The 14865-nt window shown below is 49.4% G+C and overlaps 1 protein-coding gene across 1 annotated transcript in view; it reads right to left on the reverse strand.

The window, feature by feature from the left end:
* Positions 1 to 14865, reverse strand: part of ALG6 (ALG6 alpha-1,3-glucosyltransferase) — a 44365-nt gene that overhangs the window by 3547 nt on the left and 25953 nt on the right. The window contains exons 8-12 of the mRNA XM_055137620.1: positions 11221 to 11412; positions 9911 to 10046; positions 7021 to 7106; positions 6808 to 6892; positions 2940 to 3010 (exon numbers count right to left, since the gene is read on the reverse strand). Of these exons, the coding sequence (XP_054993595.1) occupies positions 2940 to 3010; positions 6808 to 6892; positions 7021 to 7106; positions 9911 to 10046; positions 11221 to 11412 (570 nt within the window). The remainder of the gene's footprint in view (positions 1 to 2939; positions 3011 to 6807; positions 6893 to 7020; positions 7107 to 9910; positions 10047 to 11220; positions 11413 to 14865) is intronic.

Raw genomic sequence — 14865 nt, forward strand, 5'->3', positions numbered from 1 at the left:
CTTTGTGTGGGTCAGCCTCTGAGCCTGCAGGGTATAATCCCCCCACCACACACACACACACACACACACACACACACACACAGTAAACAAACAAAAGGAATGAGGGAACAGTGATAGTACAGCGGGTAGGACGTTTACTTTGCACACAGTCAACTCAGGTTCAATCCCCAGCATCCCAGATGGTCTCCCAAGCACCACCACAAGTGATTCCTGAGTGCAGAGTAACCCCCGAGCGTCGCTGGGTGTGACTCAAAAAGAAAAGAAAAGAAAGAAAAGAAACGACATGTGAAGACCCCTAAGGAAGGGAGCTGACATTTTTGGAGTATAGAGTAACATCACATTAAGCTGACACCCAAGGACAGTAGATACAAGGGCCAGGGGGATTGCCCCATAGCTGAAAGCCTGCTTCATGAGCGGAGGGGAGAAGGCAGATGGAATAGAGAAGGGATCACTGAGAAAATGATGACTGGGGGAACCAGTTGGGATGGGAGATGCATGCCGAAAGTAGATAATGGACCAAACGTGATGACCTCTCAGTGTCTGTGTTGCAAGCCATAATGCCCAAAAGTAGAGAGAGAGTATGGGAAATATTGTCTGCCTTAGAGGCAGCGGGTGGGTGGGAAGGGGGGGGGGTATACCTGGGATACTGGTGGTGGGGAATGTGCACTGGTGCAGGGATGGGTGTTTGATCATTGTGAGATTGTAACCCAAACATGAAAGCTTGTAACTATCTCAGTTATTCAATAAAATGTTTAAAAAGTAAATAAAAGGAAGGGAGTTGAGAGAATAAGACTCGATGGATAGAGGCCGTGAGATGGCGGAGCCGGGAGGGCACTTGCCTTGCACTCAGCTGACCCCCGTTCAAATCCCTGCACCCCCACACAATTCCCCAAACCCCACCAGAGGTGATCCCTGTGCACTATCGGGGTGCTCCCACACAGACCCCATCCCTGTCCTAAAAAAGGCAAGATGGACAGATGTGGAAACAAACGAAAAGGAAGCAGCAAGGCCGACCATCGATCAGCTGCTGTGAGAGAAAGCCTCTTGGCAGACAGCTGATCAGCCGCCAAACACGCAGATGAAGAAAGAAAGAAGCCGGTGAAAATTCACTAACTCAGCAATGGTTTTTCTTTTTTGCTTTTTTCTTTTGTTTTGGGGCCACACGCAGTAGTGCGCAGGGCTACTCCTGGCTCTGTGCTCCGGAACTACGCCTGCAGGGACTCGGGGACCACGCAGGGATGTCGGGGACCAAAGCCGGGTCAGCCGTGTGCAAGGCCAACTCCCTCCCTGCTGTACTATCGTTTCAGCCCCTCAGTAACAATTTTTCAATTTCTAATACTATAATGGGGGGGTGGGGGGGGACAGTGGCGGAGGGAGGCGGACACTGGAGGGGACTGTGTCATGCCGGAGTGATTTATGTATAAGCCCTACTGTTGGCAGTTCTATAAATTAAAATTCCAGTAAATAAAATGCTGTCGGGGCTGGAGCAACAGCACAGCGGGGAGGGCATTTGCCTTGCACGCGGCCAACCCGGGTTCGATTCCCAGCATCCCATAGGGTTCCCTGAGCACGGCCAGGGGTAATTCCTGAGTGCAGAGCTAGGAGTGACCCCTGAGCATCACTGGGTATGACCCAAAGAGCAAAAAAAAAAAAAAAACAGAACCAAAAAATAAAATAAAATGAAATAAAATGCTGTATTTTAGGGGCTGGCAAGAGTGTCAGGAGCTAAGAAGGCTCATGCCATGTTGGCTCCTGAGCACTGCTGGGGTGTCCCGGGACCCTTGGTACCGTGCCCCCAGGCCCTGCATTTCAATGCTCCCCCAGACCACACAGCTCGAGGACGAGAATCCCCTAGAGGGACCGAGGCCTCCTGAACACCTCCTGGGAGCCCCCCACGGTGAATTAGTAGACTTTAAAGGGCAGTAAGTTAACAGGGGCAGGCGGATGCCTAGATTGCTCTCGGCCCCAGAATACAGGGAGGAGAAGGAAAGAAACAGAGTGAAGGGGCCGGGGAGAACAGAGATGAGAGGCGATGGGGCATAGGCCAAGGGCACCCAGGGACATCAGTGACGTTAAGGGGCTGGAGCTTGGGGCTGGAGCGATGGCACAGCGGGGAGGGCGTTTGCCTTGCACACGGCCAACCTGGCTCGATTCCGAGCATCCCATAGGGTTCCTGAGCACGGCCAGGAGTAATTCCTGAGTGCAGAGCCAGGAGTGACCCCTGAGCATTGCCAGGTGTGACCCAAAAAGAAAAAAAAAAAAAGGAATGACAGAGCTAAATATCCAAACCACAGAGTCAACGACCCTGAAACCACGAGACCCGAACTTTAGTAACCGGACAGGAGCGATGCCTGTGAAGACAGCAGGCTGGGTCTGGGGGCGGGGGTGGGAGGGGTCGGAGACGGAGCCTGGGAGCACTGCGGGAGGGGAGCTGGCACTGGCGGCGGGATTGGTGAGGGACCATCGTACGGCAAAAGCCAATGATGAATGACTTTGTGATTCACGGTGCTTTAAAAAGTAAAATTTGAGGGGAAAAGTTATGATATAATTCTGGGTTTTGTTTTTGGGTGTTTTTGTGGTTTTTTTTGTGGTTTTTTTTTTTTTATTTGTTTTTCACTTTTTGGGTCACACCCGGCAATGCTCAGGGGTTACTCCTGGCTCTGCACTCAGGAATCACTCCTGGTGCTGTTCGGGGGACCATAGGGGATGCTGGGAATGGAACCTGGGTCGGCTGCATGCAAGGCAAACACCCTCCCCGCTGTGCTATCGCTCCAGCCCCAATGAGATAATTCTGGAAAAATTATTTTATGAGATAAGGTCATGCAACTAATACCTGGGTAGTTTTATTTTTCATTTACATGATTACAGGTAAATAACAACATTATTTATAATATGAACATAATAAACATAAAATATATACTTAAAATAGTTTTACTTACAGTGATACCAAAAGAATGGATTTTTCATGTACTTGGAAGGAAAATAAAAAGAATGACAGTGCACAGCTAACCTTTAAAGAAAAGGAGGGAGAAAGTTTTCTTATTTTATATGTAAAATATGATGGCAATTCCATTATGAATGTGAATGAAAATAATTTTAAGTGAAAATTCAAAGTATAATGTAGCTTCTATATAGAAAGAAAATACTGACATCCATTTTTACATTAAAATCTTACATAAAAAATGATAGTGATTCTAAAGCTAGACTTAATTACCTAAAACAGACTCACTGAGTCTCAGTCAGGGATAAAAAAACAAAACAAAACTAAATCACTCACACAATAATCATATATTCATCTCTCTAGGGACTCCTGACAATTCAAGGTAAAGGACTAAGTCAGACTCTAGTACTGGGAACAAATTCCAAGCACCAAAACACATTAAAAAAAAGGAAAATCTCAAAGTGGCAAATTAAATCTTCCTTGTGTTCCACACATGCACACTAATAGAACACAACCAGTGTTTTACGGGGCAATTATTACTATCCAGGTTTTCAGTAGAATATTAGGCAGATCAGGAGTTGGAACCGTAGTACAGCGGGGAGGGCTTTTGCCTCAGGGGGCCAGCCGGGCTCATTCCCGGCACCCCATGTGGCCCCCTGGGCCCCTCCAGGAGTGACCTCTAAGCACAAGGCCAGTTGTAAGCCCTGGGACATTGGCCACGTCCAGTGATGCTCGGGACTTACTCCTGGCTCTGTGTGCAGGGATCACTCCGGCAGGGCTGGAGGGATCATGAGATGCTGGGGACGGAACTTGGGTCGGCCACATGCAAGGCAAACTCCCTTCCTGCGGTACCTCCAGCCCTCGCTCCATCCTTTCTGCTAAAAAGGCCCCAGTGAATAGGGCATGGGGGTATTAGTCACTCTCACCTTCGGTACCTAGAAAAGGACCTCACCCAGCCAACTCCGGTTCAATCCCTGGTATCCCATATGGTCCCCTGAGCCCCGCCAGGAGTGACCCCTGAGCGTCACTGAGTGTGACCCAAAAAGAAGAAAAAGAAAAGAGGGGGCCCAAGTGATAGTAGAGTGGGTAGGGCATTTGCCTTGCACGCAGCAGATCTAGGTTCAATCCCTGGTATCCCACATGGTCACCAAAGCACCACCAGGAGTAATTCCTGACTGTAGAGCCAGGAGCAACCCCTGAGCATCATGGGGGGGGGGAGTGGAAGAGGAGGAGGAAAAGAAGAAGTGGGGGGGAGGAAGGAAGGAAGGAAGGAAGGAAGGAAGGAAGGAAGGAAGGAAGGAAGGAAGGAAGGAAGGAAGGAAGGAAGGAAGGAAGGAAGGAAGGAAGGAAGGAAGGAAGGGAGGGAGGGAGGGAGGGAGGGAGGAAGGAAGGGAGGGAGGGAGGGAGGGAGGAAGGAAGGAAGGGAGGGAGGAAGGAAGGGAGGGAGGGAGGGAGGGAGGGAGGGAAAAGAAAAGAAAGAAATGAGAAGAGAGAAAAGGAAAAGGAAAGGGAAAGGGAAAGGGAAAGGGAAGGGAAGGGAAGGGAAGGGAAGGGAAGGGAAGGGAAGGGAAGGGAAGGGAAGGGAAGGGAAGGGAAGGGAAGGGAAGGGAAGGGAAGGGAAGGGAGGGGAAGGGAGGGGAAGGGAAGGGAAGGGAAGGGAAGGGAAGGGAAGGGGAAGGGGAAGGGGAAGGGGAAGGGGAAGGGGAAGGGGAAGGAAAGAGCTTGGCCCGGTAGAGGGCACTCAGCACTACTCCAGTGATGAAATGTGAACTGCTCTGTTGCTGCGGTTAGATGGACTATTAATGACCTCAATTATAGACTTGCATTTAGAATTCGATCTAGGTTGAAAAGAAAACACTTTTAAGTAACTATGAAAATTGCTTTCCATTATAATTACTCCTGATACCTTAAAAAATACTTTCTAGGGTGGGAGAGACACAGGGGGGGAGGAACAAGGGAGAGGGGAGAGAGGGAAGGAGAGAGAGAGAGAGAGAGAGAGAGAGAGAGCGCTCAAAGGGCTAGACCAGGCTTGCATGCAGGAGACCTGGGTGCAGTCCCCAGTACTGCACAGTCCCCTGAGCACCACCAAGAATGCTACCCCCAAACCGTAAGGGCTGGGGAGATGGCTCAAGGGCTGGAGCACAAGCTTTGCATGTGGCAGCCCTGGGTGTGACCTCCACACTCTACTGTCCCTTGAGCACTCAGCTCAGAGTAGCCCCCAGGCACCGCCAGGTGTGGCTCCAAAGACCACCCTGTCTTTCATACTTTCACAGTCTTCAAAACATCTTTAATCTTTCATACCTACTTCTGAGTCTCTTGCCCACACGCCTGGCTGTCTTCCCTGGGGCCCCTCGGAGGGGATGGGCTTCAGCTTCCCTCCCCGACCCGAGCAGAGCTCCCGGCAGCTGAAGACCACCGGAACCTAGCCACAGCCATGCTCAGGGCCCCTCTCCACACGTTCGGACAGGCCTCACGCATGAAGGTACCGACAGAGGAACCCCATCAATGTAATCCCATCAACGGCCAACATCCAGAGACCAAAAAGCAAGCTCCCAAAAGCGATATCTTATAACCTACTTCTCCCTCTGGGAGAAACTGGCAAGCTACTGAGAGTTTCCTGCCCACATGGGACAGCCTCGCAAGCTTCCCATGGTGTATTCATATGCTAAAGCCAGTAACAAGCTGGATCTCACTCCCCTGACCCTGAAAGAGCCTCCAATGCGGCAGCACCGTTGGGAAGACCGAGTAGAGAGAGGCTTCTAAGATCTCAGGGACAGGACGAATGGAGACGTTACTGACCCCGCTCGAGAAATCGACGATCAGCGGGATTTCGTGATTCCTGATTCGTGACCTACTTCTGATACCTTTAAGAACATTTTCTAACATAACTTAGGGAAACATTTGACAGCATCTCCCTTACAGTTACTTCTGACGACCGCCCAGGCCGTTTCTCAGAGCAGGCGACGCTGCCTCAGTGCTCACACCTGGGGGACCGTGTCTGCTGAAATGACTGGGTGACTTAGCCCGAGAGTTAGGGCCCGGCTTTCCTCCTCTCGGTCCCTCGCTGACTAGTACGAAGCTGATGTGACTGAAAGATGCCGGGTGTGCAAACTAGATGCCAACACAGCCCCCGGGTATGTCAGATGCTCAATAAACACCCACGAATAAACGGATGTCTATTTCCCAATCCAATCAATACTGATCAGAGCACATAATTATTTGTCTTGGTTTGTTTTTATTTGTTTTAGGGGGGGTGCTTTTCTGGTTTGGGGGTCACACTCAGCAGTGCACAGGGGCTACTCCCAACTTAGTGCTCAGAGGTCATTCTGTGAGGGGACTGAGGGCCATACGCAGTGTCAGGAATTGAATCCGGGACCTAGCTTTGCGGACTGCAGCCTGCTGAGCTAGCTCTTCAACCCAACTTTCGTTTTTATAGTTTTCAAAGATCAGCTGGACTGAAAATTCATTATCTAAAACAACAGAGGGCCAGAGAGACAGTACACGGATAAAGGCACATGCCTTGCATGCAGCTGACCCTGGCTCAATCCCCACGTCCACACGTTCAAACCCTCACACTTAACCACTGGCCGAATCAAACCCCCAAAAAAATAATTTTAATGTTTTAATTTGTTATTTAAAAATTTTTTTTTTTTTTTTGCTTTTTGGGTCACACCTGGTGATGCACAGGGGACACTCCTGGCTCTGCACTCAGGAATCACCCCTGGCGGTGCTCAGGGGACCATATGGGATGCTGCGAATCGAACCCGGGTCAGCCGAGTGCAAGGCAAACGCCCTACCCACTGTGCTATTGCTCCAGCCCCAATTTATTATTTTTTTTTTTAACAATTTTTAATGGAAAAACTTACCAGTGTAAATTTGAACCCTTCAATTGAGGGCTGTGCAGTTAATTTTACACAAGAAGGAAGTAGGCTCAAAAATGTAAGACAAAAGCTGAAAAATAAAAACATTTGGTTTTCTTTATTATTATTTTTTTTTTGGTAGAGGCATGTAACTAAAACAAAAACCTTTTCGCTGTAAATAATAAATAAAATGCCATATAAAAGTACTGTGTCACTTACCTGATCATTAGCTGCATGTTACGTGGCAAAATATCTTTAATCTTCAGAAAGACATTGAAGCTGCACCAGACGTTAGCTACTTTATCCTGAAACGAAACTTGGGTTATACTCTGGTGGAACTGAAATGAACACGCAACTCCAAAGGAATGTGCAGTCGTCATCTCGGGAGGGATTATTTATTGAGACACGTGAAGGTTCTGTCCACAATTGTGTAGGTAACCTGATTAAACTCCAAGCGTGCAATCTTGCACATGTGCATATGAGCGCGTGCGCACACACACACCATTTTCCACTTTTCACAATTTCACCCCTATATCATTAACCAACTATAGAGTAAATAGCTGCCAAAAACACCTAATATTTTTCAAAGAGCCACAGTTATTCCTAGACACTGAAGTGACTCATCTCTGGAGACGGTTGCCTGGTGCCCGGGGAACCATGGGAAGCCGAGAATGAACTGGAACCTCCAATCTGCAAAGCAAATGCTCCGGCCTCATTGTTGGAGTTTTTATTTTGTTTTGTTTTGTTTTGTTTTTGCTTTTTGGGTCACACCCGGCGATGCACAGGAGTTACTCCTGGCTCTGCACTCAGGAATTACTCCTGGCGGTGCTCAGACCATATGGGATGCTGGGGATTGAACCTGGGTCGGCTGCGTGCAAGGTAAACACCCTACCCGCTGTGCTATCACTCCAGCCCCTGTTGGAGTTTTTTTTCCCTAAGAAATATTTCCCCCTAAATTTGTAGCACACGCATTTATCACACATCTGAAATTATTTAGAATAACCGACTAGCCACTTGCCACGACAAGAGCTAAGGGCTCGTAAATCAAGGAGCTGGAAGGCATTCGCAGTTATGCTAGGATCACTTTCAAAATAAAACGTGTCACCCCAGTGCTCCGCTCCTGAACCCCATCCTGTGTGCAGCTGTCTGGATCGCAGCTGTGTCAGCATGACGCCCAGAAAGTGACTCTCCCGACAACTGTGCCTTTCCACTCCCTCTGCAGGACCCAAGACAACCCTGGGCTTGGAGGGCGGTGAGGGGACACTCTCGACCCTGTGCGATGCTCACTTGCATCGTGAGTAGAGACGTGTAGAGAGTTCCAGAACAGGAGGCATGTGCCTGGCCAGGCAGCTGACATGGAGAACTGACCTGTCCTTTACGCAGGAGGAGAGGCCAGAGGAGCTACGAAAAGGAAGCTGGGGCACAATTTTCAAAGTTCGAATGACAGCTCTTCCAGGCCCGAGTTAGAAGTCTGGTCTCTCCACTTCTGCCCTGGGAGTGGGTACAAACACTACTGGGGGATGGGGCTGGAGCGATACCACAGCGGGCAGGGCGTTTGCTTTGCACGAGGCTGACCAAGGTTCGATTCCCAGCATCCCATATGGTCCCCTGAGCACTGCCAGGAGTTAATTCCTGAGTACATGAGCCAGGAGTGAGCCCTGTGCAATGCTGGGTGTGACCTAAAAAGCAAAAAAAGAAAAGGGGGGGAGCAAAGAAAACCACACGTGACATGCCCGGCAACTAGCAAGTGGTGGGGATGATCATGTGATTATTTATGAGCATCACATCACGATCCGATCACACAATTCACACATTCCCCGTCTCCCCGCACCCCCCCCCCCGCCGCCACTGGATGCTTTCTTAGACTATCACAAAATGCTTCCTCCAGGACAGGGAGATTGCACCAAGGGCGCTGACAAATCTGCCCCCAAAACTATGCTAGTTCTGTCCTCCTGTAGATCCTTTGAAAGATATACTGTAGCAGTTTAAATACTCTGTGCTTTTTTCTAATTTTATGAAAAGAAATGTTTATTCAAAAGTAAATGATCTATAAATATGTTGTACCTGTCTAACTTAAAAAGGCCTTTCTGTTTCCAAAATTATTGGGCTTAATTTAATCACTAAATCTAAATTATGAAATTATCCATGTAATAAAAGTTTAACAAGAGTGATTAAGCTAGCATTAAATGAAATGAAAGATTCTCATTAAGCCATGAATGAGGGTTCCTTAATGCATAAGAAATCACGAGCTCTTTCTGAAACAAACATGATTATTAGCCCAACAAATACTTTCCTAAGACTAAAAGGAGAAAATGAAACTTAAAAACAATATGTAAATAAGGAAAGAAAGAGGGTCTGGAGTGATAGCACAGCGGGTAGGGCGTTTGCCTTGCATGTGGCCGACCCAGTTTAATTCCCAGCATCCCATATGGTCCCCCGAGCACTGCCAGGAGTAACTGCTGAGTGCAAAGCCAGAAGTAACCCCTGTGCATCGCCAGGTCTGACCCAAAAAGCAAAATGAGAGAGAGAGAGGAGAGAGAGGAGAGAGAGAAGAGAGGAGAGAGAGAGAGAGGAGATAGAGGGAAGAGAGAGAGAGAGAGAAAGAGAGAGAGGAGAGAGGGGGAGAGAGAGGGAGAGAGGAGAGAGAGAGAGATAAGAGAGAGGAGAGAGAGGGGAGAGAGAGAGGAGAGAGAGATAAGAGAGAGGAGAGACAGGGGAGAGAGAGAGGAGAGAGAGAGAAAGGGAGAGAGAGGAGAGAGAGGGGAGAGGAGAGAGAGAGAAGAGAGAGAGAGAGAGGAGAGGGGGGAGAGAGGAGAGAGAGAGGAGAGAGAGAGAGAGCGATCGAGAGCGAACACTATTTGTTAACTGTAGCTACACGCCCCTGCCTCTCCATCCTGTGGGAAAGAACAGGGAACTCGCAGATCGCCACATACACGATCCCGTGATGGACTAGGAGATGCCGCTGAGCTAGCGGAGCAAGGAACTGGCAGGCAATGCCAGCGAGGAGAGAGGCTGAGGTTCCCGCTACCGTGGGCCTTCCGCAGGGGCTCGCCAGCGTTCTCAGGGGAGGTGTTCAAAGAGGAAGCAGCGGGGAAGTTTGGACACGTGCCTCGAATAAGCCGCGGTCCACGGGGAAGAGTCTTCTCAGGACCTGCAGGCTCTGCTCCTTCTCGGTGAAGAACGGCAGCCAGCAGAGAGCGAAGGAACCCACCACAGTACACGCGAGCTTCATCAGCAGAACCAACCTAGAACGAGAAACGAGGGGGCCAGGGCGAGAGGGAGAAGGGAGTAACTCTGAGAGATCAACCTGAGGCTCCCGGGGAACGGCAAGTGTGTCAATGTAGAGCAAGTGGCAAATCTGTGCCACCAACAGGGGCCAGGGATGTGGCCTGTATGCGTGAGACCCTGGGTTCACTCCCCAGGACTGAGAAAAATAAACAGAAGAGGCTGTGATAGCACAGTGGGGAGGGCTTTTGCCTTGCATGCGGCCGACCCGGGTTCGATCCCCGGCATACCATATGGTCCCCCGAGCACCGCTGGGTATAATTCCTGAGTGCAGAGCCAGGAGTGACCCCTGAGCATTGTCAGGAGCGACCCAAAAAGCCAATGAATAAATAAATAAATTTTAAAATAAATAATCAGAAAGACAGTGGTCCACCCCTCCCAGGTAACACCTAACTTAGATATGTAATCTAATTTTCTATGCAATAAGGAAGAAAAATGCTAAATTAGGATGCATTTTATCAAGTATCTAGCATAATATGCTTTCAAAGGGATAACAGTTCCCTAGCATTGCCTTTTGTGTTGTGGTCACACCCAGCACAGCTCAGGGATCACCCTGGCAGAGCTCGGTGGACCATAGACAGTGCCTGGGATTAGAACCAAGGTGGGGGGATGCAAGTCAAGAACCCCTGGACTAGGGCTGGAATGACAGCACAGTGGGAAGGGCCTTGCACAGCAGGTAGGGCCTTTGCCTTGCATGCGGCCGACCCAGGTTCGATTCCCAGTATCCCATATGGTCCCCTGAGCACCGCCAGGAGTAATTCCTGAGTGCATGAGCCAGGAGTAACCCCTGTGCAATGCCGAGAGTGACCCAAAAAGAAAAAAAAAACCCACAAAAGAACCCCTAGACAGACTATCTCTCCAGCCCCGCCCCCCCGCCCCCAGCAATGCTTTTTCAAGCCAATCCGCACTGCCTCCAGAAAATGCACATGAATCAAAAAGATTTCTCTAGGAAACCTTAAAAGCCAAAGAGAGTAACAAAGAACGTGACTTCACGTCTCTTCTCAAACTCACTGCAGAACCGACACATTACTAAGAAACCCACAAAAGACCAACTTCCTCCAGGCTGGCTCGTGCACCCCCCGCCTCCCGCGCCTGCACCTCGCTCCTGGATGCTGGTACTTAAAAGTCACTCACCCTTTTCCTTGGATGCCTTGCTTAAGGCACTTGCCAAGTAAAAAGCAGAAAAACGGCAAGGCGTGGTAAAGTTCCATCTGTTTGTAATTTAAAGCTAAGCAAAACGCCAGTGATCCGAGCAGGTTCCAGTCACAAGATACTCCAAGAACACCCCACAGGGCAAAGCCAAGACTCACAGAATTATATATGTGCCTGTGTCAAGGAAATGAGCTCACTCAGTGAAGGAGACCTTGTCTTTTATATAGCGTATTTATCTGATCTTCCAATATATCTATAGTAAAGATGATCTACAGAAATGGAAAGAACTGAAATGGTAAGTCACCCGACGGGATCTGTAAGGGCGTGAACTATAATAAATCTGCCAAACAGACCATCTCATTTGCTGAGGTTAAAAAAGCTGTGAGGACAGAGCACGCGACTTTGTTTCTGCTCAATTATTTTGCAACAATATTAAAACAATATGCCAAGGTTTAAGAAGCCTGTATTTCCTCCTGACCACCTCTCTTTCTCTCTTCCCTCGTATTTCTCTAAGTGAAATTTCTTTAAATAAAGCGATTTTTACTTCACCTAAAACATAAAATGTGGGGCTGGAGCAATAGCACAGCGGGTAGGGCATTTGCCTTGCACGCGGCCTACCGGGTTCGATTCCCAGCATCCCATATGGTCCCCTGAGCACCGCCAGGGGTGATTCCTGAGTGCAGAGCCAGGAGTAACCCCTATGCATCGCCAGGTGTGACCCAAAAAGCAAAACAAACAAACAAACAAAAACAAAAAAACATAAAATGTGGGGCTGGAGGAATAGTACAGGAGTAGGTAGGACGCTTGCCTTGCACGCAGCCGACCCCAGTTCTATCCCCGGTACCACATACAGTCCCTCAAATCCCACCATGAGTGATCCCTGAGCTCAGAACCAGGCGTAAGCCCTGAGGGAGGGAGGAAAGGAAGGAAAGAAGGAAGGAAGGAAGGAAGGAAGGAAGGAAGGAAGGAAGGAAGGAAGGAAGGAAGGAAGGAAGGAAGGAAGGAAGGAGAGAAGGAAGGAAGGAAGGAGAGAAGGAAGGAAGGAAGGAAGGAAGGAAGGAAGGAAGGAAGGAAGGAAGGAAGGAAGGAAGGAAGGAAGGAAGGAAGGAAGGAAGGAAGGAAGGAAGGAAGGAAGAGGGAAGGAGGGAGGGAAAGTCGAGGGTGGCCCCCAGATGGTACAGTCAGACACCCCCAACCCCACACACACCCACTGCCTTCTCTCCTGTACAAAAAAATCCTTGGAAGCCAAAACCACAAATCCCCCAGGCAACAAAAGAACAGACAGAGAATTAACTCTCTGGGGCAGCTGGTGGACAAGATGACCTGAAGTAAGCCCCTCTGCATTCCGAAACGGAAAGATTCCCATGTGGGGAGGCCCAGGGATGGCTCTGTGGTGGAGGGTCTGCTTGGCAAGCGTCAGGCGAGAGAGACCTCCTGTGCCCAAGTGTGAACCCCCAGAAACTGAGTCCCCCCAAGCCGTAACTAAAGCAGGCGCCGGTTCCCCACCCCAGCAGCAACCACAGCTGGAAAGGAAAGTACAGGGGCACCACAACCAAGCTCTGTGATTCCCCAGCCCTGCCTGTGGGCACCCAGCAGGACAGGTGCAAACACTGAACAGAAATGATGACCAAGGAAGTGGGCTGCAGGGCAGGGGACAGGGCGGGGGCGGGGAGACTCCATTCAGCTCTTACACATCTCTAAGGGAAGTGTTAATGGGGCATGTCAGGCAGAAAAGCAACTTGGAGCCTGTAATCAGTGTTATCACTGTATCACTGTCATCCCATTGCTCATCAATTTGCTCGAGTGGGCACCAGTAACGTCTCCCTTGTGAGACTTTTTACTGTTTTTGGCGTATTGAATACGCCACAGGGAGCTTGCCAGGCTCAGCCGTGCAGGCGGGATACTCTCGGTAGCTTGCCGGGCTCTCGGAGAGGGGCGGAAGATTTGAACCCGGATCGGCCGCATGCAAGGCAAATGCCCTACCCGATGTGCTATCGCTCCAGTCCAATAATAATGATAATAATAATAATAATAATAATAATAAGGGGGATATGTCTCAGCAGGCGAGCCCATGCCTTGTACGCAGGACTTGCTCAGTTTAAAGCCCAGCACAAGCCAAGCAAAGCAATTGGGGACGCTCTCAAACCCGTGCACGTAAGCTCACGGTTCGGGGCCGCTGCTCGCCTTGAATGTATGGGGCTCAGGGTTCAATCCGCGGCATGACACACACGTACAGCAAGGACTAGGTCTGGACAGAGAGAATCCGAGGCAGCACTGCCATCATGGCCCAACCCTGGAAACGACGCCAGTGCCTACCAGGAATACACGGTGTGTTTCCAGTAACGGACTATTAGAGGAGGGTGGGCGGGTCACTGCCCCATACAAGCACATGAGGAACTCTCACAGAATGTGTGTGCTTGGGGTGAGTGGCAGAAGGTCGGGCACGGTCACCCACGCGTGCCCGCACTGGGTCAGCTCAACAGCGTGCGAATACTAAGGAACGCCTGCTCTGTTGGCTTCACAGAAAGCTCAGAGAGAGAAGAGCGAACTGGAACAGCAGCAGTTGCGACGTGGCTGCCTTTGGGCAAGGAAGAAGAGGCAGCTGGGAGGCCACAAGGGCTGTACTGGGTACCAGGAATCCTCTATTTCCTGACCTGGTAACAGTTTGCCAGTTCACCAAGTTCACCAGGCTATAAACTCTATATACAAGTGAAATTTATCATAGCCTTTATTTTTTTTTTCTTTTTGGTCTTTAGGTCACACCCAGCGATGCACAGGGGTTACTCCTGGCTCTGCACTCAGGAATTACTCCTGGCGGTGTTCGGGGGACCATATGGGATGCTGGGAATTGAACCTGGGTTGGCCGCATGCAAAGCAACACCTACCACCTGTACTATTGCTCTGGCCCTTCAAAGTGCTGTTTATTTTATTCTGTTTGTTTTGAGGCCACACCTGGCAGTGCTCAGGACTTATTCCTGACTCTGTGCTCAGTGTCTGCTCTGGGCAAGTGCCTTTGGGGACCAAATACTGTTCCCCGGGATGGAAACCAGGTCAGCTGCACGCAAAGCAAGAGCCCTACCTCCTGTACGAACCTTCCACCATTCTAAAAGTGGGTTTTACATATTTTCATTATTCACTGCAATTTGTTTTTGTTTGAGGTCACATGCAGCAGTGCTCGGGAGCCATATGGGATGCCGGGGATCAACCCCAGGTCAGGTGCATGCTCCTACCTGCTGTATACTTTCTCCAGCCCTCTCTAAGGGGTTCTTAAAACCTTGTAAAGAACTTTATATCACTGCTCTTGATATGACCAATAGCAATGATCCTGCAAAATGCCCCATACACACCCCCCCCCAAAAAAAAGGGCTCAATTAGGACAGTGCATGACACAGAGAAGAAAACCAAAAGCAACCAGACATTTAATATATTTGTGGTAAGTCCTTCAGCAGATACACATATCAATTTTATTATAACAAACCAGATTGGCATCAAAAGCAAAAGCTATAAATTAAGTAATCATGTTGCTGTGGATTACGTTGGCGTTTTTTTGTTGTTGTTGCAACAGATGGGGACAGACGGTAACATTTAATACATTCAGAAGACAAATTAGACTCACATACAGATTTT

The sequence above is a fragment of the Sorex araneus genome, chromosome 5, assembly GCF_027595985.1.
Source record: "Sorex araneus isolate mSorAra2 chromosome 5, mSorAra2.pri, whole genome shotgun sequence".
In the NCBI taxonomy this organism is placed as follows: domain Eukaryota; kingdom Metazoa; phylum Chordata; class Mammalia; order Eulipotyphla; family Soricidae; genus Sorex; species Sorex araneus.